Source organism: Coloeus monedula (assembly GCF_965178545.1).
Source record: "Coloeus monedula genome assembly, chromosome: 17".
Taxonomy (NCBI): Eukaryota; Metazoa; Chordata; class Aves; order Passeriformes; family Corvidae; genus Coloeus; species Coloeus monedula.
Window position 1 is genome coordinate 13,147,997 of NC_138797.1, and position 27,915 is coordinate 13,175,911.

Genomic DNA, 27,915 nt, shown 5'->3' on the forward strand with positions numbered 1-27,915 from the left:
GCAATCAGCAGGAATACTGCTGTGAACTTGGAGACGAGCTTCCTTTTTTCCCCTAAAGTTCCTTTTTATTTGGTGAAACAGCCAGTTTCACCAGGAAAAGTGAGTGCGCAGGGTCCCGGGGTTCTGCCGGGGGCATACATGTGTTTTGATTTCTTTGCCTCATTTGCAAAAACTGAACCTAGTTTTTTAGTCTGGAAAAAGGCATTAAACCTCAGCCTTTAGTGCCAGCACCATAAGTGTTGGCCTGGCAGAGCCATGGCAGCTCAGCCTCTTCCCTCACTGCTTCCAAAGGCAGCCGAGCCTTCACACTATGGGACACGTGTTGTTTTATGTGCTCAAAGAGAGTGAACAAGCTGGTTCATTGATGCTCACCAATACAAAGAAAAGTGTTGTTCTGTCTCAGACACATCTAAGTTCAGATTTGTGCCCTTGCTTCGTGCCAAGAGCTGATTTGGAGTCCTTTATCAATTGCGGCTCTGTCCCACAGGCCTGGTTTGGGGAATGGAGAGGGAAGGGCTGGCACCTGAGGTGGGCATTCTGACTTGCCCCCAAACGGTCCCGTGTTTTTTATGTGTAGAGTGTTAAGAAGGTTTTTAAGGGTTTTACCCCATTCTTTTGATGGCCGTGGCGGTAACGGAGGGTCTGAGGGTGCCAGGGACACAGTGGGCAGGACGACCAGGCTGTGGGGACGTGGGGACAATCCCCTCATGGCCTGGGGATGGAGGGACGACCCCCTCATGGCGTCCCACAGCACAGACGTGGCCCGAGCCCCCCAACGGCCTCCAAGACCTCGGGGGCGAGGGCAGCCCCACCGCCGCGGGTGCGGTGAGGTGGGGCCGGTCCCTAAGGAAAAAGGGCCGGTCCCGAGGCGGGTGCCGGCCTCGGTCTGCGGTGCCGGGCCGGGGCTGCCCTTCTCCTTCTCCTCCTCCTCCTCCTCCTCCTCCTCCTTCTCCTCCTCCCCCGCGTGTGCGGTGCGCGGCCGCATGTGGGGCGCAGGCGGCGGAGTCTCCACCTCTTCTGGCAGCGGGAACCTGTGGCTGCCAAGCTCCATTAAAGCCATAAGCAGCCGGGGGGACGCGCTCCGCGGCGAAAGCGGGGTGGACTGTGGTGTTTTATTTTAAAATATATACTTTTGTTCTTTTCGCCCCCCTTTTTCCCTTCGCAAGGCTCGGGCTGAGCAGGACGCCTGCGGGCTGAAGCCGAGGTGCCGCGGGCACCGGAGCGCCGGAGGCGGCCCATGGCTGCACCGCCGGGCGCCGCGCCCCGCTGAGCTCCGCGGGCACCGGCGGCGATCGCGCCTCTGGCCGGGACACACAGCGGGCACCATGGTCCGGTGCTGGTGGCTCGCAGGGCTGCTCGTAGGTAGGTGCCACCGGCGGCCGGTGCCGTGCCGCGGCGGGAGGGCGAGCGGGTGGCGGAGTCAGGGTCGTACCCTCATGGGGCTGCCCGTCACCTCCCTCACCCGTCCGGGCACAGTGAAGGGGCAGAAGCGGGCAGGAGGGTGCGAGGAGGTAGAGTGCAATGGGACTGACTGTAGGGAGAGTGCAAAGGGACAGAGAGGAGTGTGCGAGAAGTGTGCGAGGAGAGCGCAGCGGACTGGGAAGGAGGATGCAGGAAAATCTAAAGAGAGAGAGAAGAGGGTGCAAAGAAGCGGCGAGAAGGGGGCGAGAGGACCAGGAGGGCGCGAGGAAGTCGCACGGCGGGTCCCGGTGGGGCCGGCGCCGGGACGGGAATCCCGGGGTGCCCCCGCCCGGCAGGAGGCACCTGGCGCCCGGAGCTCGCCGCTCCCTGCCCGGGTCATCCTCGGTGCCCGCCCGGCCCGGGCAGGGTTTCCCTCAGCCTCGGTGCCCGCCCGGCCCGGGCAGGGTTTCCCCGCTGTGCGCCCGCGGGGTGCCGGGAGCCCCGCAGCTCCAGCGCCGCTGGCCGGGACTGGGACGGGCGGGGAGCGCCCCGGAGGGACACCGGAGCCCCGCGATGCTGCCCCCGAGCTGTGGGGCCGGGAGCGGGGACAGAACCCCTGAAGCCTTTTCCGAATGAGCACCGTGCGGAGATGCCAGAAGGACTGGCGATCCGGTGCTGAGCTGCCCAGGGAGCTGCTGGGCTGAAGCTCATCCCCTGCCTCCCACCCGAGGCTCCCGGAATGGTTGGGGTCGCTGCCTCCTCCCCAGAGGCAGGAGGGCATCCCCTTTGGCACCGCAACCCGTTCCTGTCCCGAGCGTGGTGCACGGAGAGCATTGAGCAGAGTTTAGCTGCAGGAAGGGCTTAGAGGTGATTCTCACTGGAGTCGGGAATTCTCCCTGGGAGTATCCAGCACCTGCCCTGGCAAGGGACAACCTCACAAGTAGCCTCCTGCTCCAGGGACGTGACAGTGAGCCCCACTGTGCAGACAGACTCTCGGAGCAGTGCAAGCTGCATCTTTGCGGCTCCCTTTCAGAAAGGCATCTTTCAACCCCATAGCTCTTGGAGCAGTTTCAGAAGAAAAGGTTCTGGCTTAAGGGACCATATGGGAGAACAAAGGCAACTGTGCTGTGAAAAAACCACAAAATTATTTCTGTTTATGACAGGGAGCAGAGTCTGAGGGAGACTCCTCCACCCTCAGACAGTATTTTCCTAGGGAATGCAGAGGAGACCCTTGGTTGAGACTCGGCAGTCCTGAACAGAAGAGGCAGGTGAAAGGAAGGGTGGGAGGATGTCCCTGTAGGCCCGGTGCAGTCTGGACACTGAAAATCCAGGCACCAGGTTCCTACTGCTCTTTCTGCCACTTAGTTCACTCATTTGAGGTTTTGGGCAGCAAAGCTCTGACACTGACTTGCCTCTCAGCTCAGGGCTTAGTGATCAAGGCAAAGGAACCGTGTAGTGACAGCTATTGGACATTACTTGCATTAAGTGTGAAGGACCAGACTACAGAAAGAAATCTCTGAGCAGGGCACTTCTGTAGAATTACTTTCCTGTTCTCCTTTTGTGGGATGTTTGTCACGTGTTTGCAAAATAAAGCTGAGAAATATGAATTCTCTATGTATCTTATTAGCTCAAGTTGCTCTGCTCAGGGATCTGTTATACTGCATTATGCAAGTTTACTCACTGAAGTCTAATTAGAATAATTCTTTCTTAAATCCTCGTACAATTTCTCTTAGTCCAGTCTAACTTAAACTCTCTGCTTCTTGCATCTGATGTCAGTGAGAGAATTTTCATTGATTTCAGTAAGAATGGAAACTGAACCTCAAAATAACTGTTTAAATACCTAAGTCAGACCCAGAAATCATTAAAATCAGAGTAAGCTTTGCTCACTGTGAGCAAGACTGGCAGTCTGCATTTTGCGTGAGGCTGAACATTAGCATGAGCATGATACCAGTGCATAATTAGTTGAAAAACCACTTTAGTTAGGTAACTGAATCTGACTTTGGAGTCTCCTCCAGAAAAGAATCACTCATTCCTGGAAATGTCCCCAGAGACTTGCTGAGTTTTACCTAAGCTTTCATTAAAGTCTTTACATTCCAATAACACCACGGTGATATTTTTCATGTGTATCTTCTCCTACATGATTTTAACATAAAAGATCTATTCCTGCTTTCAATGTTTATTTTTAAGCTTGAAAATGACAGAGTTGAGGTAAGATAAGAACACCAGTTGCATTCAGTTATGAGATTAGCAAGAGAATCCCATAAGTGATAGAACAACATTCAGCATAGAGATGTGTGTCTATTTACACACATATATCTGTTTTTACTATTAAACCATCATCATTGTCTTTGGTTCAAATATTTATTTGGGTAATGTTTACTTAGCTAATTTTTTTTTTTTTTTACCAAGCTGATGGTTTCTATTCTTCATTTTTCAAGCTGGCCAAAAAAAATCAACAACTAATGTGCTATGCTGGATCGTGTGATATGATTCTATTTGTTCTTTCAATAATTATAGGCTAGCCACGTTTCAAAGTATATGGATATAGATAAAAACAGGGCTGAGATGTAAAAAAAGCACAAGTGAAAAAAATATCGTGTGGTTTCTATATTTTCCCCCCAAGCACAAATTGTTGAGTAAGGAGATTTTCAAAAGCCAGAAATTGCTGTGAAGAAAACCAAAGCTGGAATCCAATGCTAGGGGAGGCTGCATCTGGCAGAACAAAGTTTGGAAAGAGGTTTTGCTTTCAGTGGGATCCTGTGTTTCCCCACAACAGGGCATATGTCATCTCTAAAGACAACATTTTCATGGGTGAGATAAAATCACTGCTGAAATCAACTTCAAAATTAGGAAGCACCTATACAATGCTCTTACACAAGTGCTTTGGTGTTCTTACTCATTTGCTGGTGGAGATAAAGGTATGAAAGAAGAGAAACTTCCTGATTTTAAGATGGTGTATCTCAGATATAATAATCCCAAGAAACTGACAGTGAGAACGTGAGAATTTCAATGTGTAACCCTTCTTCTGTAGGCTAAGAGTGCTGCCAGAAACTGAAAATATGATTCATAGAACATCTCCTTCTCTTCCCATTTTAAATTGTGTAAGATCTGAGGGGTTAGTAATCTGCAATCTGTGGGTTTTTTTCTTTAAGAACTTAAAAGGTCTCACGGTTTAAAATGCAAAATTAGAAAAGTTCTATTTCTGCGTCTTAGAGAAGAAGCTCTGATGTTTATTTGAAATGGCAGAGCTTCAGAGTGTTAAGTGATAAGAGAGTTGAAATCCATCATTATTTTTGAGTTTTAGCAGGGTGATGGTGTGATAATTGTGGCTTTCATAGTGGTGTTTTCTCATTTTCAGTGAATAGCTTATTAAATCATCACGGTTTGAATACAGCTGAAACTGAATGCTGCAAAAAAGCTCAGCTCCTGTGGCACTGTTAGATATTTGGATTGGTGCAACAGCAGGTCTCTGCTTACAGCTGGGGTGAGGGCACATAAATCAACAGGAGAAGTCTCACCACAGAGTGCTTGAAGAGATTTGCTTGAGATTTAGATTTTAAAATAATGCTTTAAACTTGAGTGTATAGCAGGCACTGAAAAAGCCCCCCATGGTTTCTCCTGGGTTAATAAGAAACACTGACAAATGTGTGACATTTTGGCCTTGTCTAACTCCAAGACTGTGGTCTTTGGAAGCAGCTTTCTCCTGGCACTCTGGGATCAATGTATACACCAAGCTCCCCACTGAGACAATTGGATTCACCTTGTTCACACTCTCACTAAATCCACAAGTGCTGGACACAGCAGGTTATGGCTTGGCTCTCCCCTGTTGATACAAAAACACAATGACATGTTATTTTTAAAGATTTTCAGAGGAAAAAAAATCATTTTTCCCAGTTAGGCTGCCTGGAAAAGACAGATGAAAATATAAATGACAGCAAAGTTTTGCAGCAGAAAAGCCCCCAGAGTTTGTTAGTTTTGAGTAGCACAAGTCCCGTTATTAGATTATGCAGCGTGTAGGTTGAATGTCAGCTTTGATTTTAGCATCTGTCGGCAGAGTTTAGGAGAACTGGAACACATCAAAACTTGGCTAATGTGGACAGGCAAAACTGTATACTGAAATTTCAGGCTATCTAGAAACCACACCCAGACCCCAAAACACATGTTAGAAGTAACTATAATTCTGTGCTCCAGCTGAACAAGTAACCTTTTTCTGTGGTCACTTGTGGCTCTTAAGTTAAATGTGTGTGTATTGCTGGTGTGGGCTCTGGATCAGTTTCCCACCTTTCTGCAGAGCTTTTTCCTCAGGATACCTTCTGCTATGACTGCTTTTGAATGCCCTTCTCATCCTTGGCTTCACAGGAGTCAAGTAGCCTCAGAATATTAGATCCTATTAGATCCTATTTTTATTACTATAAACAGTATCCTTGCAGCAGTGCCAAGAGTCCTGTTGTGTTAGGTGCTAAATAAGGAGAGAACAAAAGGATTGTTCTTGCTTTAGTGGGTTTATAACCTAATTTCCTGGACTTAGATTTTCAACAGTGAGTACTTGACATGGCAGGGACCTGCTGGGATTCCCAGCTGTGTCCCGCAGTTTAGTAGCTATTGCGGTTGCTTAGGTCTCTACGTCCCTAAATGCCTTTGTGCATCCAGCCCTTATTTCTAGTCCCATGGAGGCCAGGCAGGGATTCTGAAGAGCAATGAACAATGTGCTTACACAGGAGAGCAGCTGTCCCCCGTGGGAGCGGGGAGCTGGGACGGCTCCACGGCAGTGGGAGACTGAAAGGCCACTCAGATCATCCCACCAACTCCCTGCCAAGAGCGGGTTGTTCCCTGCTGAACTAAAGCTTTGCTCAATCCCTCAAAATCCTGCCAAACAAGTGGACTTACGTTGCCTACTACATTGTGCCTCGAGAAGTTCACCCTGCCATACAAGCCACATGTTTTTCCTCCCTTCATTCACTCCCAACAGAATCTCTTTATTCACTGCAAGGAATTCCTTCCCTTCCTTGGTGTTTGTGCTTTGTGAATATTTATAGGCTGTTATCATATCCATCTTGCTCACCCAGGCTATATGTACTCTGCTCTTTTAATCTTGCTTCGTAACTCAATCCCTCCCACCCCCTCACCATTTTTTGTTGTTCTACTCTCAACTCCCGCCAGTTCCAGTTGCTCATTTTGCTTTGGGTAAACGCGGTATTTAGGTTAATATTATGTGGTGGGTGGTCCTCTCTGCGCTCTTGGTCCATGTGAGTGATTTAGATGTTTGAAATGAGGTTGACATTTTATAGCCAAGCCATGGCTGATTACTGGTTCCGCTCTTCAAAGCACTCCAGGAAAATATATGCTTAGCCATCACTATTAAAAATGGCCATGATAGCGTCTAATAAAGTGTCTGTGCAGGGGTTCAGGGGCATTGCCAAAACCTGCATGGATGCTCTACACATTCAAAATGACCGTGTGACATTAATTTCACATCCATGTGCTGTTTTTTCTGTTGGGTTTCCAACTCATCTGAATTCAGGAAGATAGATGTAATCTTTGCCATTTGGTAAGAACGTGAATTCCGGTTAGAATTTAACTGAGTCACGATAGTACTCCCGGGGTATTGTTCAGCCTTGGACTGAATTGTCTTGCTTTTGTTTTGGAAAACAAATGCTTCCCCCCATGTGTTCTCCCCACCCTCTCACTGATCAGGCACCCCAGGAGTTAGAGATCACCTCACTACGGTCTCACCAATCTCACCAAACTGGAACTCAAACTTTCAGCAATTCTCAAGCAAAAAAAGCTCCAACATCACCTTTCTTTCCTTTGCTTTCTTTTGGGTTTTGGTTTTATATTTACCTGTGCCAAACTTACATGGCAATACTGATCAGAGTTTAACATAAGTCATGATATGTTAATGCTGTGAGCTCTCTGATTTTGGCTCACCGCAGGACCCTGTTCTCAGCCCTCTTGCCCATTCTCCTGTCCCTGACTGGGCTGCCCAGAGCAGGGCTGGCAGCAGGATGGGCTCTGAGCTAAGGGACAGTTACCCCTGGGCTGACCACAGTGGCTGGGCCAGCTGGGACCATTGGGCTGTACGGAATTGCTGCTCTGTTCTCCAGTAAGTCTTTTCACACTGACCAGTTTAGCTGTGGAAAAGGCATAGACTGGTCTGAGTCTGTGCAGCATCTTCTGGGGGTAAGAGGGAGGAACATGAAGTGAAATGGCTCCTGTCTCTGTCAGGACAGCAAGGATGTTGTGAGTAGAGCTCTGCTGTGTAACCTAAGAGTGGTGCTTTGGTGAGCATGAGCTGCGGGAGAGCTTTGGGAGGGTGGACTCACATCCACCTCTCGCACTTTCGTTTGTCATCACAAGTCCTCTGTGGCAGCTCTTACATGTCCTGCTTAGTTCACCCCATTAGAGAATGTCATGAACTGTAAGGTCCCTTCCAACCCAAACCATTCTGTGATTCCCTCTATCCCATTTCTCCTTCTTTCCTCAAATGGAGTGTTTACTGTCAGTTTATGGGGATGGGCATCTTCTGAATAAGGCGCTGATGGGACCTTTCCTATTTACAGACTCCAAGTAAAACTGGGATCAAGCCTTTGAATCCCATTTACAGTGTTAGGCTTGGTTTTCTTTGGGGTAAACAGCCAGAGAGGCAGTTTTGAGAAGCCATTTTATTTAAATGTAGTTTATACTGAAGAAGATCTTTGAGGTACTTCTCCTTCCTCCCCTTCCCTACCACAAATCCCATCTGTCTTGTCATCTGTTGCTGGACATGACACTTAACAAGAAAAATACATGATTCCATGATTCCAAGAGCAAAATATTTACTTCTCTAGTGCCTTAAAAACCTCCAGGCAACTCACCACAAGCCCTTCACTATTTTAATTGTGGATATGGGACAGATCAGGCAGTGCTCACAGTCTTAGAACAAAGCCAGGCTAAAACCATAGAATGTGATGTCTGAACTCATTTGCCATTGTGCTAAAAGTATGTGGTGAAAGTATGTTTTGAAAACTTCTCTAAAATCCTGAGCTACTTGGGAATTTTGAATTGGCTGAGTTTCCTCTTAGGATCTGCAGGATTTCATGTATGATTATGCTCAGATGTGCACAGGAAACTCAAGGTGATGGTCTGCAATGATAGTTCGTGGGTAATAGTTACTGTGCCAGCCCTGAAGGCATAACTGAGAAACATTTAGCGAATTCAAAGCATTTTATGAATATCATGAACTGAGCACCAGACTGGTGAAACAGCTAAATGTGAATATACCCGTTTTACAGACAACTAAGAGAAGGGATGAATAATAGAAATACTTTTCCAGAAGCCAAACAGTGCTCCAGTGAAAGCACTGGCATCCTCCCTCAACCACTTGACCACATTCTGGCTTCAGTTCAGGGAGGCATTACTAATCAGGAAAAATGCTCATGCACTGGCTTAATTTCAAGCACATGCTTAAGTTTCACTGAAACCAATTAGACTTAAGCATGTGCTTAAGTCCTGTCCTGAACTGTGTTCAGATTGCAGATAGGCAAAATGCAAGGTTCTGCTGTGATACAGCTTTCCATCCCCAGTGGGCTATATTTAAATTCTATAACTTTTTAACATTATAATATAAAATTTATCTCTTCCCACAGAGCTGTTCCCTCGGGAACGCCTTTTTCTGATGAATTAAAAGCACCACTAACTTAATCTCCACACAAATACAGGAAAAATTGATTTGCTAAATACAACCGTTTTGTTTGCTTTTAAAAGAATGCTTACTCCGTTAGTGGCTAGCCCAAAATCCATTCTGTGTGCTCTCAGGAGAGAAAAATGCTAAAGAAACACTGTTTTACTCTGTTAATGAAGACTGTGTGGGAAAGTATAATCCTCTTATGCAAAATATATTGATACATTTCTTATCATCCATTTCTTTCCAGTCTGAACATTCCTCAGAAAATATCAAAGGTTTTATGCCATCTCTAAATGAAGAAATGTGTAATGCTCCATGACCTCAGGCCCTGATCTTATCCCTGTGAGTGGGTGACTAACTGAAACATTAGAATTATAAATGGGAATGATAAATTCTGGCCATAGGAGGCAATAACATGTAACAGATTAAACAATCTAGCTCTGGAGAAGAGCTGACCCACAGTAACTAATTTGGTGCAAACTGTAATATATGAATTTTCTCCTCCATTTATGAAGAAGCAGATGTGTGACTCAACTTCTCTTTTTTCCAGAGTCAATATGCTTGGGGGAGCACAAACACAATTTGTTTCCAAGGAGGAATATGACAGCATTTCTCTCTTGGTTGATGGTTTATTCCTTTAGAAGTGAGAAATGGCTCTGCATCTGGAGCACACAGCACTTGTGTAGCACAAGGCTCTCATTTCCAGGCTTGGCCATTGCCTTGGAATCTTTCACCTTAATTTTACCAACAATTTACTGTGTGGAGAATTTGAGAATTCCCAGTTCTGCCTTTCTTATCATTTGATGCTGTGGGCCTGATTTTCCTGAAAGTGGTTTATACAAATGAGGGATGAGTTGGTCAGCATTTGCTGCTGGTGCTGTTTGCTCAAGGCTTGATCCAGTTTGTGCTGATTGCAGTGATGAGCAGTTCCCAGCTCTGCCACTCCTGCCTGCCTGAGTGCGCATGCAACCCCTTTGCTCCGAGGCTTTGGGCCAGTCTTTGGGATGCTGCATGCACTGGAAAGCTGGAAAAAGCCCCTGTTTTGTCTAAGTGCTGTGCTGAGGAGCTCTCTGGAAAGGCTGGTGGTTAATCAATACAGACGGATGGCAGAGCGAGTGAGGGGAAGAGACCACTGTTAGGCATTTCTTAGATTTTCCTATGAATGAGGATTTTTGTCTTGAAGATGAATTGTGAATAATTCCTTCCTCCTGCCTAAGAACTCTGCAGAGCAGTTAATTTGTGTCACTCTTAAGACAGAGGAGCTGTTCTGATGTGCTTTATCAGGGGCTGAGTAACAGAGTGGCGTATGAGTGACAGCTGCTTTATGCTGCTCTTGGAATAGAGAAGTGCTCTAACTACAGATTTTAGGTCTGGGACTGAACTTTTCCAACTTGAAAGGATGTTTGGATCTTGTGGGGTTGGAGTATTTGAGAGAGAAAAAAGCAGCCACAAAATCTGGACACAAGCCAATAGCTTTTGGTTTGAGGATGCATCCAGCTTGGAGACTTGTGTACAATTAAGTAAGACAAATTCCCTAGGAATTCCCATCATGTGAAATATTTACATTCTGGAGGCTTTTTTTTTCTGCATGGAGTTTGATCCCAATTATAAAAATTCCCTTTTCTATTGAATGTGTCAAAATGCAGTGATTGCATTGCCAAAGCGTCTTTGCTCCCAAACAATGTAGACTATTAGTGTTTCTGCCAAGAGTAGCACGAAGGGTTCAGTGAGATATTGAAGCTTCTGCTGCAATAAACACACACAGAGCTCAGTTTGTGAGTTGACTGGGTTATATTATGTATATTTTATAGTTATATTCTATATATCTATAGACTGCACTGACACCTCTGGAGTCTTTCTGTGGTTATGGGCAAGAGCAAATCTGACCCTTATGTCTGTTATTACCTCTAAGACATATACAGTTATTTTTTAATTTACTGTATTCTTTAGTATAATAACTTTGTGTTTGTTTGAAGTGTGGTTCAGTTTGGACTGCCCTTGTTCTGATGACTCTCCAGTATTTAGGCCTCTTAGGGCAGTCAAATGAATCTTGGCATATTCTGCACATGAATTTAAAAGAAGCCCTGGGAGTAGGGAGAACACAGGACCACGGAGCAAAGTCATGGCAGAGCTGGGATGAGGATACAGATCCCCAGCTCCTAATTGCTCTACTAAACAGGCACCCAAGGGGCAGCCTTACACATGCTGCAGCTGCCAAATTAGAGGTTGAACTAATAGCAGTGGGTTTTGTCATCCCATATTTTCCCATTTTCATATGAAGAATCACAGGAACTGCATTTCAGGAAGCACGAGTGCAAGCAATTGTGAAGGAGTTGGCTGTGCCTGCTCACCCCATCTAGCCCACAAGGCTGGTAAGAGCAGCAGAGTTGTGAGTCTGCTCCCAGAAGAGCCCTGAATTCTAATAATGTGTCTTTCCAGCTGTTTCATGCACTCCAGTACCAGAAAAGGCTGGCTTCCCTGGTGTTCGGGTACTGCTCTCCTGCTTCCCTGGGGGCTTCCCTTTCCACTTGTTTATTCCCTTCATGGTAGTTCAGGTTCTGTGTGCTTAAGTCTACACAAACACATTTCAAGTGACCTGTAAAACCATCACAAATGGCAGTGCCATAGTTAAGTGACTGAATTTGTCCGTCAGATAAAAGTCTGAAGTTATTGAGTCGGAATCCCTCTCCTTTGTCACATGTTCCAGAGCCTCTGACTTGCACAGCAGACGTTTAATCACAAAGTTCCCACTTGACTTGGTCTAGGGTTTGTATGTTGTGACTGTGTCTTCATCTCCTTGACTGAGGTGCAGGGTGTGCCAATTTTCACATCCTCATCCTGTGGGAAGGTGACACATAGATGTTGGAACTTTTGTTCCAGCTAATAGGCAGGCTGGAAAGCAACCTGTGTCCTAACATTGGTATGGAGCGAGTAAAAGTTGGCTTCAAAATGTCCAGCACACTCCTGGGTAAAATGCAAAGTACAGCTGGAGCAAACAAACGCCATTTGGGCTCGTAAAGCCCTGGCAGGGCTGAGCTCCGCCGGGACCAGGGTCAGTTGTACCACAGAGAATCAGTGGGGTTTCAGGAGGAGCTTCACCCAGAGCTCATTCCATGGTGCTGTGAAGAGGGAAATCCCAAGTTTCTTAGAGCAGCAAGCCTTCAGTGAGTGCCACAGAGTGCTTAAGTAAAGAGTGAATAATGTATAGGAATATATGTACATATGTGTGTGTGCATGCAAAGGTCTTCAGGATTTAGCTGAGTGTTCACACATTCCCTAAGCCAATAACATCCGTTGTTATGGGAAATGAGGTAAGTGACAGAATTACTGTCCTTATGGCGGGCGACAGGCGAGGCCAGCGTTCCCATGCTGTAATTCCCCATTCCAGTCACTGCCTCAACAATAGCATGAGAGGGGGAGAACACGAACAAAGAGCACTCGGCTTTATTTGAAGATCTCATCTAAAAACCGCTTGGATTCGGATGAAACCCAAGTCGGAAAACTTGAGCGGAACAAAAACCCCTGTGTCCTTAGCTAAGAGTTTGCCGCGGAGCGAGCCCGCCTGGGGTCCGTTCATTGTGCGGGAGGCTCGGGAGGCTCGGGAGGCTCGGGAGGCTGCGCTGCCGGGGCTGCCCCGCGCTGCTGACCCCGCTCCCCGCTCCCCCCGCAGCCTGCGCGGCCGCGGAGCCGCGGTGCCGCCAGCAGCTGCGCCACCTGCAGGACAGCGCCGGGATCGCCGCGCGGCTGCCGCCCCGCCTGGAGGGGCGCTGGGTCTCCACCGGGTAAGGCACCCCCAGATCCCGGGAATGCACATCCATCCCTGGAAAAGCGCCCCTAATATCCCGGGTAAGGAACCCCGTTCTCCTGGGAAGGGACCCCCCACCCACAGGGAACTCGCCCCCAGACCCCTGGACACCTCCTGCCCCAGTCCCTCAGCGCGACTCCTGCCCACCCTCGGTGCTGTCAGGACACAGCAAACGGCAGAGTAACAAATGTGTTCCCTTCTCCCCCTCCGCAAGCCCCCATTCCCGGCTGGAGGAGGGCTGGGACCCCCGGGTGTCCCTAGAGCCTCCTGCTTCTTTCCCATCGCGGTACAGCTCGAACGGGCAGAGCAGCCCTGATTCCCATTGCCCTCTGCACTCCTCCCTGTGGACGTGCATGAAGTTTAAGATCCTCTGTCCATCACTCTCACATTTTAGTAGCAGATGCCCAGACTATAAAATCACCCAAGGGTGGCCACCACGTGTGGAAGGCTCTTGCCCAGGAAGCTGCTCCCATCCCCGCTCGCCCCTCTCCTCCCGCACCCCGGCTGCCCTGGGAGGGATTTCTCCCCGTGTCGCGGCGGCTCAGCTCTGCCTTCCCCGCAGGTGTGAGGTGCGGCCGGGACCCGAGTTCCTGACCCGATCCTACCTCTTCTACGCCAACCGGCTCTTCAAGGCTCTCCAGTTCTACTACTGGGACCCCTCCTGCCGCGACCCCTCCTACTCGCTGGTCATCAAGGGCAAGCTCCGGCTGCGCCAGGCCTCCTGGATCACCCGCGGGGCCACCGAGGCTGACTACCACCTCCACAAAGTGGGCATCGTGTTCCACAGCCAGAAGGCCATGCGGGAGGTGGCCTCCTGGATCAACCAGACCTCTGGCGAGGGCTGCAGCGGGTTCCTGCCCCCGGGGCGCTCCTGGGCGCCCGGAGCCCTGTACGAGGTGCTGAGCGCCAAGACGGAGCGCGACTGCACCGCTGCCCTGGGCTTCGCCATGCACGAGCTGAGCCTGGTGCGCGTGGAGAGGCACTACCAGCCCCTGCTGCAGCCGCAGCAGAGCGGGAGCCAGCTGGTGGAGGAGCTGTACCTGGGGGACATCCACACGGACTGGGGGGAGAGGCTGCACTACCGCCCCACCGGCTACCAGCGCCCCATGCAGAGCGCCCTGGTAAGGATGAGGCCTTTGCACGGTCCCCTCACTGCATCAGGGCTTTGCCAGCACGTTCATTGCTGCTGAAGTGGCACCCGCAGCACTTGGCCCCCGCAGTCCTAAGGACACGCGGGTGAGGCCGTGCAGGGCTGCAGGGGTGGGACCCCAGGTGCTCCATGGCATGTGGGGTTCATCCTCTGCCCTCCTGAGAGAACAGGACCAAGGTGAAAGCTCAGCAAAACCAACATGGGAAACAAGCCTGCACTGACGGGCCTGGAGTTAACAGCTTTTGTTTGGCTGTGTTTTCCTAGGAGATGCAGTTTCCTTGTTTTGCACAACCAAAGTCAGTGAAGGCTTCAGGCTGCCCATTGTTAGAGCCTGTCTGCTCTGCCCTTCATCTGCTCTGTCCTTCATCTGCCTGCCCTCTCTCTGCTCTTTGGGGTGTGCTCCAGGCTGAGGGGAACAAGGGATCTCTTCAGTCGTTGGTGTAATGCCAGTAGCACAGGAACTTGCCCCCAATACAATGATGTTATTACACAGAAATCAAACTTCCATTCTGACATACATAAAACTGAGCAGCAGACTTGGTTGCCTTTTATTCTGTTTTATTTTATGTCATATAGCAGCTTAGTTTTTTCCCAGGAAAGCACCTTTCCATCCAAACCAAAGCTGATCAAATCAGAAATGGTGGAGCAGTGAGATGGGGTGAAAAAACCTCTCTGAACTTTGCCAGATTGAAAGGAAATACATGAGAAAAAAATATTTTGGGGCAACATTTCCCCACACCTCGAACTACACCAACTGAACTCTGAAAAACACAGGGCAACACCCCTCTCCCTCTTGAAAGTAACATTCTCAAATTGGTTAAACTTGTGTTATCTTGGGCCAAAACCATATATATGAGCAAAACCAGATGGTAAACATAAACACTTTTAAAAGTTAATTTAAAACCAAACCTAAAGATACTGAAATTCACTCTCTGAATGCAGCCCTGTAATTAATCAGCCAACAGCTCTCCAATGGACCCACACATGATGTCACCACTTGGCGATAATTAGAAGCTGCCATACATTAGAAATAACCTCACACGACTGGTTTAAGCAAGTAAGAGTTTTGGCTCCATGTCCATAGTGATAATTTTATTGAGCACAGGATTTTTCTTTTTTTTTCTTCTTTTCTTTTTTGAAAAAAAAGAAAAAAAAATTCTGTGAACTGACATCCATTTGCCTGTGCTGGTGAGTTACACAGCTATGTCAGGAATTCTTTTTTAACTCTCTTTATGAAAATATCACTCTTTTCCCCTTAAATTTATATCTGTTTTAAAGAAACCCATTCTTCCCAAATTACCTTTCATTATCAAAGAATTTCCTGCCTAAGGAGAACATATATATTTGCCAACTTCTGGGATTATTTAGCCATAATGTACTGTGTACTGTCAGCACTCATTACTGTGACAGTAGCAGTAAAGCAAGCTGAAAATGACTAAATTACAGTAGACTCCAATCAACTTGCATGTAAATTACCCACCCTACAGTTAACTACTGAGTTATTTAACCTTCTTGCCTATGACAGTTCAGTAAAGATTAGCTCGTGTTCTAGAAAATTATATAATGTTCCAACCCTGCTTATTTAAAAATAAATCAGTTGTGATATATGAAGTATAAGAAAAATTTCCAAGCTACACAAAACCCCTGCTGGCACCGGATCAGGGGCAGGACTGGTTTGACTCAGAGCTCTCCACCAGCAGGGAAGCCAAGGTCATGCCCTCTTTCTGCAGAGGGTCCCTTTCTTCTCCCGTTCTGGCTGCTGGAAAAACCCCACGGCCCCCTCCCTCCCCTCTCGGCTCATCCCGGTGCTCCCCCGAATCCCTGGATGTGGGAACACGGGCGGGAACGGGGTGAGGGGGAGGCAGAGCACCTTGGGCTGTACTGGAGAGGCTGCAGCCCCAGGAGCTCCCCACGGCCAGGTGTCACAGCCTCCTTCCTTCCCAAAAACTGCGGCGTTGTTCTGTTCTGACACCGCCCAGCACCCGCATCCTCACCCAGCTCTCCATGGAAAACTGATGGGGGAACAATCTGGATGTGCCGAGGGAGCGTTCCCTGCCCTGGCAGCGGCTTTGCCCTTGCCCCGGCCTCCTCCCTCGGCCTGTCCTCAGCGGCCCCAGCACGGGGCGGCCGCAGGGCACAGCCCAGTGTCCTTCAGCTACCAGAATAGCAAAGAGCAGGGCAGCGCTTTATCTCCCTTAATCTGCTCGGCTGCCTCTGCAAGCTCCCCGCAGTTCCGCACCCTGCTGTGGACGAGGGGAGTCGAAGCTTTTGAAATATTCTGGAAGGGTTTGTTTTTTTGGTTTTTTTTTTTGCTTCCCAGTTCGCAGAACTGTTATTTTCTGTCTCCTGCAGCACCACGTGCACCCTTGCCCGGCGTGCGGGATTATTTCCAGGGCTGATGAGCACCATCCCCCGATCCTGCCCGCCAGAGCCGCGCTGCCCATGCAGCTCAGCGGCAGCTGGGTCAGCACCCACTGCGAGGTCCGGCCGGCCGTGCTCTTCCTCACCAGGTACTTCACATTCCACGGCAACAACCACACCTGGGAAGGGCATTACTATCACTACTCCGACCCGCTCTGCAGGCAGCCCACGTTCACCATCTACGCCTCCGGGCACTACACGCAGGGCATCCCCTCCTCCAAGGTGCGGGGTGGCACCGAGCTGGCTTTTAAAGTCACCCAGGCTCGGGTGACGCCGATGGACCAGGTGACGGTGGTGATGCTCAACTCCTCGGAACCGGGAAGCTGTGGGCTGGCAGGCTCCTGGAGCGCCGGGGTGGAGCAGGATATAACACCCACGAATGGATGTTTGGCTCTGGGCATCAAGCTGCCCCACACCGAGTACGAACTGTTCAAAACGGAGCAGGACACGCAGGAGCGCAGCCTCCTCTACATCGGGGAGCGGCCCACGGACGGCTCCAGCCCCGACAGCCCCGACAAGCGACCCACGTCCTACCAGGCCCCTCTGATCCAGTGTGCTGCAGCCTCACGGGAATTCTCCAACTATATTAGTCTAAAATACGTGGGAAGAAAGGATGCTAACGGGAACGAAGCACTAAAACCTTTGCCTGTGGCCTTTTTATTGTTTATAGCACTTCTGTTTTTAAGATGGGACTAGTTATCTCTTCAGGTACAGTGCAGAATTCAGACAAATCTTGGTGCTAGCGTGATTTTTATACCCTTCAAATGAGCACATCTGGAATCAGTTTTACTCAGATTTGGAAACACTTTTTAAAAACACCCAATAGTGAACGAAGCCAAGGAGATATGCCTGACTCCACACTGTTTGTCCTGTGGCTTTATTGCCTAATCTCCGCTCTTTGCGTGCAAATTTAATGTAGTGACACGGATGCGCTGCACATTGCAACAGATAACTTAGCAACATGAGGGGGGGAAAAAGTGACATCAATTAAAATTGCTGCTTTGAGCTTTTGACATTGCTAAGATTTAATCAAGAGCTTGATTCAGATGTAATTCAAACATCCGAAGTGTTGGCTGCTGAGTTTCTTCGAGGTTAAAGTTCCCTCCCATCACACTCCTTTTTGCTGTTCATGCAAATTTAATCTGCAGAATCAGTCGGCAATAAACAGTCAGCAAGCGGTCTTGAGAAGGGCACAGTTCACATGCCTCTTGCAGTTTACAGATATTTTCTGCACTTTGCCTGTGTATATCACACACAGGGACCCACAAACAGTCTTGCACTTGGAGATGCCCGGAACAGCCCTCACAGAGGGCTCGATTGTTTCACCTGACCCTGGGCATAATTACAGTAGATGGAAAACACTTCTATGCACAACAGCTCCAAGCCGCAGCATTCACTGACTGCAGCATTGCATCCCTGCTGTGTTATCCCAGCTCTCCAGTGCAGTGCTGGCATGGCTGTGGGACATCAGCAGTGTCCCTGTGTCACTGCTGCCGTGCCCAGCACAGGCACCATCACCGTGCACCGTGTGAAGGGAAAGATCCCTCACCAGCCTTCTTAGGCCATGTATTTTCACTGCTTCCTTTTCAGTTACTGGCACAGCAGTTGTTAGTCCTGCTCTCCTCTCAAAGTGTCACTTCCAGGCTCATTCCTGTACAGATGTTTTATAAATCTGCCTCTGGTGAACAATGAGCTGAAGAGATGCTCAGATCAGACAGCACAGTTAGGTCAAACTGATTCCTACTGACAAGAAGGACAAACTAAGAAATTATATTCCCTGTCTGCTGCAGCTAAGCATCATGTAACTTCCTTGAGAAGCCCTTCTCCAGCAGCTAAATCCTCTCCAAATAAGCCTATATATCTTACCCACAAAGGATATTTTGTTAAAGCAGCTATGCAATAGCCACCTTCTTAATGCTGTATTTACGAACTTGCAGCTTGTACTTAGATAAATTATGGGGGTTATAACATAAAAATACTTGGGGGGGATCTGTACATTAATAATTCAAATGAGATGCTTATTAAATGCATTACAGTTGCGACATAAATGTTGTCAGCATGTTCCCATGTTCCAGGCATGACCCAATATTAGTCACGCACACGAACAGTTCTACTCCAAAGGTGATACACAAAGGGGCCAGGCTTGGCTGCCTTGCCTTGGTTCCCTTCCCAATCCATGGAGGAGACTTCAGCAGGCAAATCTGATTTCCAGTCGTGTTGGTTGTGCTTTGCTCCCTGCTGCTGCACAGAGATCCATGGGCAACTGGAAGTGATCTCGGAGAAGATGGTGTCTCCTTGGGGTGTTCCCATTAGGATGCAAGTCCTGGGCAGCACAGCTGCACCTCCTGTCAGCCACACACTTTCCCATCACTGTGCTTGAGTGGCCCTGACTCCCCTCAGCACAGGTACCTGTTCTGCTGGACACACATGCCCGTAGCAGGAATAGGCAACAGCCTTGTGCTGCCTTTGGAGAGTGGGTGGAGGAGGAGGAAGGCAATTCCTGCCCTACATTTACCCCCATGAATCAGATTTGTGTGCAGATACTTTTTTTTCATTTACATGGCAAGGAAACGGATTAAACTTAACAAGTGTTCAGGTCCTGCACGGTGTAAAAGCTCTTAGAAGGCCACAGATCCTTTCCAGGTGGGGATGGGATTAACATGATGTGAGACACCATCACACACTTATGCAACGTTAGCAACAAGGCCTTGGGAAAGCTCTGCCCTGCAGCAGCTCAGGCACCACTGGCTCCAGCAGCACCAGAGCCCCACTGCTCTGCTGGCTGAACTTGCCTGTGAAACCTCATCAGGAGCCTCCTTGTCCTCTTCCTCCTCTAAGGATACCTCTGAGAGGAAAAAAAGCCATGAAAGAGCTATTTGCATAAATATCATAACTTTTATTGTTCTGTTCACAGTTTTTGAAGACACATTCCTAAATTACACAGTTATTCTCTCAAGAATTTGTGCCTTTTTCCAATTTGAATTTGCCTGGCTTTGACTGCCAGTCGGTGATTCTTGTGTTGCTTTTTAAGATCAGAGAGCTGCAGTGTTGCAGTATTTTCTGCCTGTGAAGGTACTTGTGCACTGTAATCAAGACAGTCTCAATTTTTGGTAGAAATCTCAGCCAACTGAGTTTTCTCTCACCCTCTCTAAGGCATTTTCACACTCCACGAGTATTTTCTGAATCTTTTTTTTTTGCATCCATTCCAATTACTCAGCTTCTCTTGTAGAATGTAAATATCCAAACTGCATCCAAAATTCCCAACTCTCCCAGCTGAGACATACAGGAGGATAATCACTTACAGCTAACAGTAATTAAAAACAAGAACACATTCGTATTCATTAGGCTTTTACCCTGGGACTGCACTGGGAATGTACATGGAGCTGTTACTCATTCTGGTCCTGGCTATGGATATTTTTGTTATGTTTTGTCAGTAGTGATTTTGTATCTGTTTTCCTCAGTGATCTGGAACCACTGAATCTGTCAGGTCCCTGCTGAACCCTTCTCTGGGCATCCCCATTTCATTGTGGTTCTCTTTGAACTTCAGCAGTGTGTGACTGCCAGGAAGATGGAGCTTTGCAGGGCCCTGACAGACCCAGCTCACTCTCAAAAGACAGAATGAAAGGACTTACACCAAGCTCCATCAGGAACATCCATCTCCTTTTCCATCCCCTTCTGGGGTGCCCCACTGTCCTGACCCACTGACCACCCCCAGCAGCAGCTCAGACACAGCCCCAGGCTCCTTCATTGCAAACACTGATCAAGGTTTCTGGGCCTACTGAATTAAAACCTGTTAATTTTAAATCCTGAGCATTGCTAAGGAATGACACACCTTTCCAGTTCTCTTACATTATCACTAGGTTTTACCTCCTGCATATATTTATTAACAGTTCTTATCCTCTGCAGATTTCCTCTGAACTTCGGCTCCTCACCATCCTCTCTGAGCACTCCAACCCGTTTTTCTTTGCCTTGTGCTTTCCTTATTTTCTAAACTTCCTAACTCCCATTTTGAATGGATTGCTGTCTGCTTCCCTTTTTCTTATTTGTTTTATATTACTTTCCATCTAATTTTCCCCTTCATTTCATCACAGAAGCAGGATGGGCAGTTAGCCAAAGTTGTCCCCCTTCTCAATTGCAAAATTATTAGTTTTTTGGCCTTTAATACCTTTCACTTAGAAAACTGTCAGTTCTACTTCAGTTTTTCATCTAATTTCCTCTCCACTCCCACATCTGATATGAAATTTGCTCAGCTATGCCCTTTTGAAGCACCAATTACGTTTATTAGCAGCTCACATGGCTGTATGCTGAGCTCCACGGCAATCAGGATCCCAACCTCAGTTCTGCCATTCATTTATCTTTATCTGACCTAAACAAGACAGACCCAAATAACTTCACCTTTCATGTCTAACACTGCATCTGAAAAACAGGTCTAGGACACAGACCAGGAGCTTTAATCCTGACTACTGGGTTGCTTTCTACTACAAAACAAATAAATGCCTTTTTACTGTCCCTGTGAAGAAAATCCAAGTCAACCTGTGCTGGAAGTTGATGGTAACAGGCACACGTGTCTTAGTAAACTCTGCCACATTCACTTCTCTTAGAATACTTTTTTAAAAGATTAATCATTTTTTAACAGCTCCAAAAAGCAAAAATAAAATAATTTCTGAAGTTTCAAATAATTTTCTGGCTTTCTGCACTGAGTCTGATCCTTCAGTACCTTCTTTAATATCAGAAGCTCCTCAGACAAGCTGCCTTTCCAATTTTCTGCTTCTTTAGCAGGTGCAGAAGTTTAAAGCGTGAGCCAAGTATGCCAGACAAACACATTCCTGGGTCTGACAGAGGGCTCATATAACAGTAACTTATTTTTCCAATTAACCACCTTCATGCCTCCCTTTTAAAAATACCTTAGAATGCATTTATGCATTCTAGATTTCCCAAATAAAATGAAACAAAAAAAATTTGAAGCACTTTTGGATACATTAACAGCATCGTGCTACTGCTTTGTTTGAGAAACAATCCCCCTGGAATATAAAAGCCTGTCCCACACTATAAATAAATCCACTGCACTGGAACAGCAGGAGGAAGCTGGAGACAGAAAGGAGATGGGTGACAAGACTTGTTGCTCCAAACTCTACAGAGTGAAGAGGAAGAAAAAACAATGAGGAAGCAGGTGAGTGGCTGTGTGGGATGGGAAAAGGCATCTAGCAGCAGTCAGATGTCCATGCCAAGGGAGAGCCCTGCCAGGCAGCTCGGAGCAGCCAGGACTCCCTGGGCCAAAGGCTGGGACAGGCAAGCAGGGAAGAGCAAGCCTGGAAGGGTGATGGGAAGAAAGAGACCCAGATGGAAAACAGGCAGCAGGGAAGAAAAGCCATTCAAAGCCGCTCGGCTGAACATGGGTTTGTTTGCCAAAGAGCAGTGAAGGAACAAGGATGACTTGGCCTGGACCAAAGCGCTGAGGGAGGGGACGGAGTGAGATTCGAGCTCAGGCAGAACAGAGCAGGAGGGAGGTTGGGCAGCAGAGTCTGCAGCCCCCACAGGAACACTCCTTTGGGCTCAGCACTGAGGCAGAGATTCCTGGCTCCAGTCACACTTGTGTGTGGCCTCCCAGTGAAACGTGGAAACAGAAATTGCTGCTTCAGCTCCGAGTTCCTCCCCACCACGTCGGGAGCTCGGGTCAAGAACAGGGATCCATACATGGAACACAAAGAACTCCCCCCTGACACACACACATGGGTTACACCCAACACCACGCTGCTGCATTTAAGTTCAACTTTTAAAAACCTATTTATACGTAACTTAAGAGAACTCAGGATTCTCCAAGTCCAGGCATACAAAGCCGGGCAGTTTTGGACAATCTCTGAGCAGCTTCAGCTCACTTTTTGATCACTGAAATGATCAGACACTGCAATGTACTCCTCAAACTCACAGTGCACAAACCTGGTTCTGCCATTTCCTAACTCCTGAGTGCTCGACTCTGTACAGCCTTAATAAAGGTCTTTTAAAAGTAGCTCTCTGTGGGTAATTGTGTGTGGGACATTTGCCAACCCAAACATGAGGGAGTTCAAGAGGCTTTTCTAATCTTGTGAGTTTATCCACTAAAGAAAAAGATTTGATTAAAAAAATGAAGTACGGCTAAACTGGGAACAATACTTTACTACGGGCTGTTCTTCATAGGCACTTCGAAATCCTGAAAAAAACCCCCACAAAATTAGGAACTTATTAAATCAGAATGAAATGTACCAATGCAGAAACATAAACAGAAATGCCAGATGTATAATGTCAACTTGTAATACACAGCTTCAATTAATTCTTCTTAATTCATTTGTTTTCTTAACTTCTTTTGTTTTGCTCTCCGGAAAAGGCCATTTTCTAATGACAGATCACAGGAGGAAAGATCCAAAGTTCAAGTTTACTCCAAGGAAAAGCAGCCTCGTTTCTGTGCTCACAGACCCCACGTCCCTTTTGCACTTTTCACTCTCGCAGAGGCTTCAGGACAAACTCAGGCCTGCACTGGGAGGCAAAGAAGTTTACTAAAGGTTTCAAAAAGTTTTACTCTTCAAGTACAAACGTGAAATTAGTTCTTTAACAGAACTGAAGCCACAGGAAATGGCAGAGTGAATGACAGGCACACAGTCACTTTGCAAGTGTGCAGGTGTGTGCTTATTAGAGTATCACGTGCAAGATCCCTGGCTGGCTCTACTTGTGTTATTTAAAAATAATCTTCATTTATCTAGTAAAAAAAAAAAAATCAATCCATTAAAGAAACAAACAAATTTTATAGTTAAGCAGATTTGAGCAGTGGAAATACAATTACTTTGTCCTCTGAAGCTCATCTTCTGTATTACTGTTTCACTTCCACTGAAATTCACTCACCACCTGTCACCTTTCAACTTGCTCACTCGAGGACTTGGGCCCTGGATGCTCCTCCAGTCCCAGACCATGGCCCAGTGGCTCTCCAGGCCCTGTGCAGCACCAGTGTAGCTGTGACCCAGCCACAACAAACAGGAGCTTCAGAGTGTTGTTTTACTCGGGTTTACATTTCAAACAGGGATTTCTGGCGGTGCTTTTTTCCTCACTTTATATAGAAAACAGAACTCAGGATGTGGAATTTGAGGACATCACATAGGGCAAGAGAAATATAGTTTCAAACTTAAGAGCACAGCAGTGAAGCCACTGCTGCACCTGAAAATCAAGGATATTCCACTGAAGAGACAGGAAGTGCCATTTTCTGAAGAAAAGGGATGACAGTTTTTTGCCACTGGGCAATGCAACATCAAGTATGTCAAGACATAAATGATCCATTCCTTGTGCACACCACGATGTAAAATTGCTGGCAAGAATTGCAAGTTCACATGTGCAGCAGATACAAACCCTTCATAGTTTATTGATGAAAAGAAATTCTAGTGAATTGCAAAGTGAAGTTCCAACTTTATCCCACTAACAGCATTTCAGGAGGAAAAAGTAACACCACCATTGAGCTTTACAATCCTGTATTTTTAGAAAATGACATTATGGTACATCAATCCCCCTCAACATAACAACATGACATGATCTTGCTCTTCAGCCCCCAGGCTACTCCCCAGTAACCTGAGCTGGTCCTGCTTGCACATGCAGCTGCTCCAGCTGTGCATTCCCAGCTGACAACTGCCAATGCACAGCAATAGTTATGTTCATTCATGCACGGACTATTTGCTTTAAGATGTGGAGAACTACATAAAAATAGAAGAAACCATTTTCCATTCATTTCCCAGCACTAGGCTTCAAGACATTTCAAATATCTGTTTATCCCAAATTCGCCCAAAGAGTGCACCAAGCAACTCTACTGGGTGTTACAAAAATCAACAATAAATGTGCAAGTGGTCATCTTAAAGTAACAGCAAGGACAATAATTAGATTAGTAATAACTTGATTTCTACTACCATGAATCAATCACAGGTTTCTAATATCTGATGTTGTGTGAGGACCCCAGACAATAATCTTATTTAGAAACTACATTTTGTGCACAACTTCCTAAGATGTACAATGTCCTTCAGAATAATTCACTTTCTGTGAATACTTCATGAGAACATTTGCTCTTGTGTTGCCATGGAAGGAACAACTTACAAGAAGAGTCAGGTGGCTTAAGAATACCCATCCAATCTATATTTGCCCTCTAGCTATAAACTGGCCTTTTAGGAACCCTGGAAGAAAAAAAATCCTTAAGATTTCTCTCTACTGCCTATGAAAGAAGGGTTTGGTCAAACAGGGAGTGAGGATCCCCCTGATCAGCCGCTTTATTTTAAGCTCAGCAAAGCAAAGCATTACCCAAACAACTCAGGGCTACAGTGTTCAGGCTTTTGTCAAAAATGGTGAGGGAAGACCTCAGGATTTTGTTAAATTCCAAAATACAAGCAGTTCATTTAAGAGTCTTGTTCAGGACTGGTGTCAGCTCAGCTGCAGGCTACAGATGTTACAAACACTGAAATCCTCTCCTGGTCTCCTTGATCACGTGTTTGAAGGGAATCTGGAAAAGCATGAGAGGGTTTTCTGAGACCTCTTTATGATCCTGGAGTGCAAACACCAGGAACAACTTTGCTCATGAACGATTTACAGTTCCAGGCTGGCACAGATCATCAAAAAGTGACTGCTGAGCACTGGGGGAGGAGAGAGTTGCTGCTGGCTTTGCCCTGGGCCAGCAAAGGCAGCTGTGGTACCTTACACCGGGTGTAAAACCAGCCTGGAACATTACTCCAGACATACTCATGGAGACTAGCTTAAAGCTTCAATCCTCCCCCTTTATCCTGCAAAGACAGTGACTTTTTGTTGAAAACCAACCTTTTTTAGGCTGTTTTTAAGCAGAACAAAGGACTCTCAAAAAGACTTTTTTTTATTTAAAGCAGATCAGGAATTCTGGTAAGAGAAGAAGATATTTACAGCCACTTAAAAAAACCTACTTCTTATGTCAGTCTCCCTTCAGCATAGGTTTTCTCAAATACATTCTTCAAAGCCATGAAAACTAATTTTGCAGTATCACTCACAACCTCGGCTTTCTGAAAAGAATGCTTCAGTAGAAAGTTTTCTTCAGCTTCTACTGCCCGGGAAGTATCTTCTTGATCAATTCTGCCCAATTTGTCCCAAAACCTCCTGGCTTTGCCCTTTCCAGCTCATCTGCCACCTGCCCTGCCCTTTGCAGCCAGGCTGCAGTGGCTCTGTCCCTTCCCTCTGAGCAGACAAGGCACCAGCACTTCAAAATGCTAAAAAATACACCTCTCCTTTCTATTGAATCTCCTAGAAATACTTCCATATTCATGTTCATAAGCTGAACACACCAGTTATGGGGTTTTTTTCCTACCTATTTTCTTATTAAGCCTCAAATAAAATTTCAATTATCAGCACTTGCAAAGGAGGAAACCCTTGAGACACAAGTGGGACAAACATAAAGGTCAAGGAGTACAGCAGGCAGGCTGCAGCCCCAACAGCTTTCTCACAGAATCCCAGGATTATGGAAGGAATGAATGAAGTCATTTTTAAAAGACAGTTTCATCTTGTAATATGCTACAAAAAATTTTGTCACTGAAGGTTTCTGGGTCTAGCATTTAAGAATAGATGTGAATTTACCTGCTCAAAAATGGTTTCATCTACTGAATCCGTCATGTTAAAACACTCTGAGTTTATTTATACACCTTGTGGTAAAAGGAAGCCTGGACACAAAATTACCTTCACCTTACTCTGAAGGTGCTGTCAAGTGTCTGAACTCCTGAACTAAACCTGGGAAATGGGATGTTACCTTATACCTCAGCAGCAACACGGTTACTCTGAACAACTTGTGTGTGTCAGGCTCATGATGGGGTGGCTTGGTCTGATTTTAAAATTAGTCTGGGAAAAAAGAAATTCACCCTGAAATACAGCTGCAAGTTTCCTTATGCCATGAACAAAGCTGACAAGAGAACACTCTTTCCTCCCCACCTCTAAAACTGTGAGAACAGGACAAAAGTAACAAAGGAAACATTAATTTGGGGGCTTTATTTAATTTTTCTTTTCTTTTTTTTTCTTTTTTTTTTAAGATGCTACATAGTCAAACAAGATTGGTCTTTTTATGGCATAGGACTAGTTTACTACTAATATTTTTGTTTCTCCCCTAGATAGACTTATTTACATACAAAAACAGTTTCCTGACCACTATTTCCCCAATGCTTAGATGACCAAAACTCCCAACAATTGTGTAGTGCCCAAAAACACCAGGAGGCAGAATAATCTTGCACCACTACAGCAGCAAATTTCTAGTTCTTTTCACTGGCTTTGAACAGGTGCCTTTTCATACCACAAAGTATTAGTCAATTTTGTGACAATAAGGAAACATGAGAGGAAATACATTAAATAAGTCAAATATGCATTAAACATCTCTGAATAACATTTTAATTCAGCTAAATGAACCAACAGCACTGTAGCTTGGTCCCTTGGTGAGAACAAGGCATTGACCTTTATTCCGAACGAGCCCCTCGGTGCTGCCCAGCTCCCTCAGCGTTGCCACAGACAAGTCTTTGCAGCTTCTCACTACTCATTTAAGTGCCAAGAAGTTGGTAACTTGCACAGAGTTGAAGACACTGACAGAAACTGTTAAATTTATGAGCAGAATGGTGGATTAACGTATTTTACAGAAGTTATCAACACCTCCTGCCTAACCCAGCTCCAAACATCCTTAGGGCCAGCTCCAGCAGTGGAGGAAGAGGTTTTTCTAGCTTTCCTTTTTTTTTTTCTTTTTTTTTTTTAAAAAGAGGTAATCCAGCAACATGTACCAGGGTCTAAGAATGTTTAAAATGACATATACAATATTTCATTGTAGTGTTAAATCAGGATTTTCTCCCCCCCCTTCATCACTGAAGCATATTCTCTTTCATTCATTCCCTCACCATACATTTTGAACTTTCTAGATTATGTTACATAGTATTTGTGCAGGGGTAATTTAAAGGCAAGACCTGTGAGATGTCATACATTAATTTTTTTTTTAAACATTGTTATGAATAAATTTAATCCAATGATATGGCAGAACCATCAAACCAATTTACAATTTTCCAGCATGCTGCCTCTACAAGGCTATTTTTCCTATAATTACACCAAAGACAAAGAACAAAACCACCAAAGCAAGTAGTCTGGAGCTGAGCCCTTCGTCCTTGACAGCAGCTGCAGAAGGAGATATTGGGTTGTTTGTCTGGGGTACCTTCCTCATCCGCAGTCCATCTTCTTCCTAAAGGAAGAGATATTGATTATTTCCACAAAAAAGTGCTTCCAATATTCACCCTTATCGTATTTATTTAGGTGGGTGTTATAGAATAGGTGAAAGCGAATTTACAGCTAAGTTAGAGCTCTGTTTCCTGAATGATCCTGAGAAGGAAGGGTAGTGAGGCAGGAGAGGAATTCTGTGTCTACAGCAAAGCCACACTCTTGGAAATTTTCTCCTGCTAAGGGAGTGAGGAAGCAATGAGGAACCTGCAAGAA

The 27,915-nt window shown here is 46.4% G+C and overlaps 2 protein-coding genes across 4 annotated transcripts in view; one reads left to right on the forward strand and one right to left on the reverse strand.

Moving 5' to 3' along the window:
* Positions 1-1,325: 1,325 nt before the first annotated feature.
* APCDD1L (APC down-regulated 1 like) lies at positions 1,326-17,136 on the forward strand (the record flags this gene model as incomplete). Its single annotated transcript, XM_082293030.1, has 4 exons — positions 1,326-1,362; positions 12,735-12,846; positions 13,432-13,990; positions 16,372-17,136. 4 exons carry the CDS (start codon positions 1,326-1,328, stop codon positions 17,134-17,136), a joined length of 1,473 nt encoding a protein of 490 aa, XP_082149156.1.
* A 2,179-nt stretch (positions 17,137-19,315) lies between these two features.
* Positions 19,316-27,915, reverse strand: part of VAPB (VAMP associated protein B and C) — a 37,807-nt gene continuing 29,207 nt past the window's right edge. For all 3 annotated transcript variants that reach the window (XM_082292887.1, XM_082292889.1, XM_082292888.1), the window contains one exon: positions 19,316-27,664. In XM_082292887.1, coding sequence (XP_082149013.1) covers positions 27,506-27,664 — 159 coding nt within the window. In that variant the 3' untranslated portion in view covers positions 19,316-27,505. The remainder of the gene's footprint in view (positions 27,665-27,915) is intronic.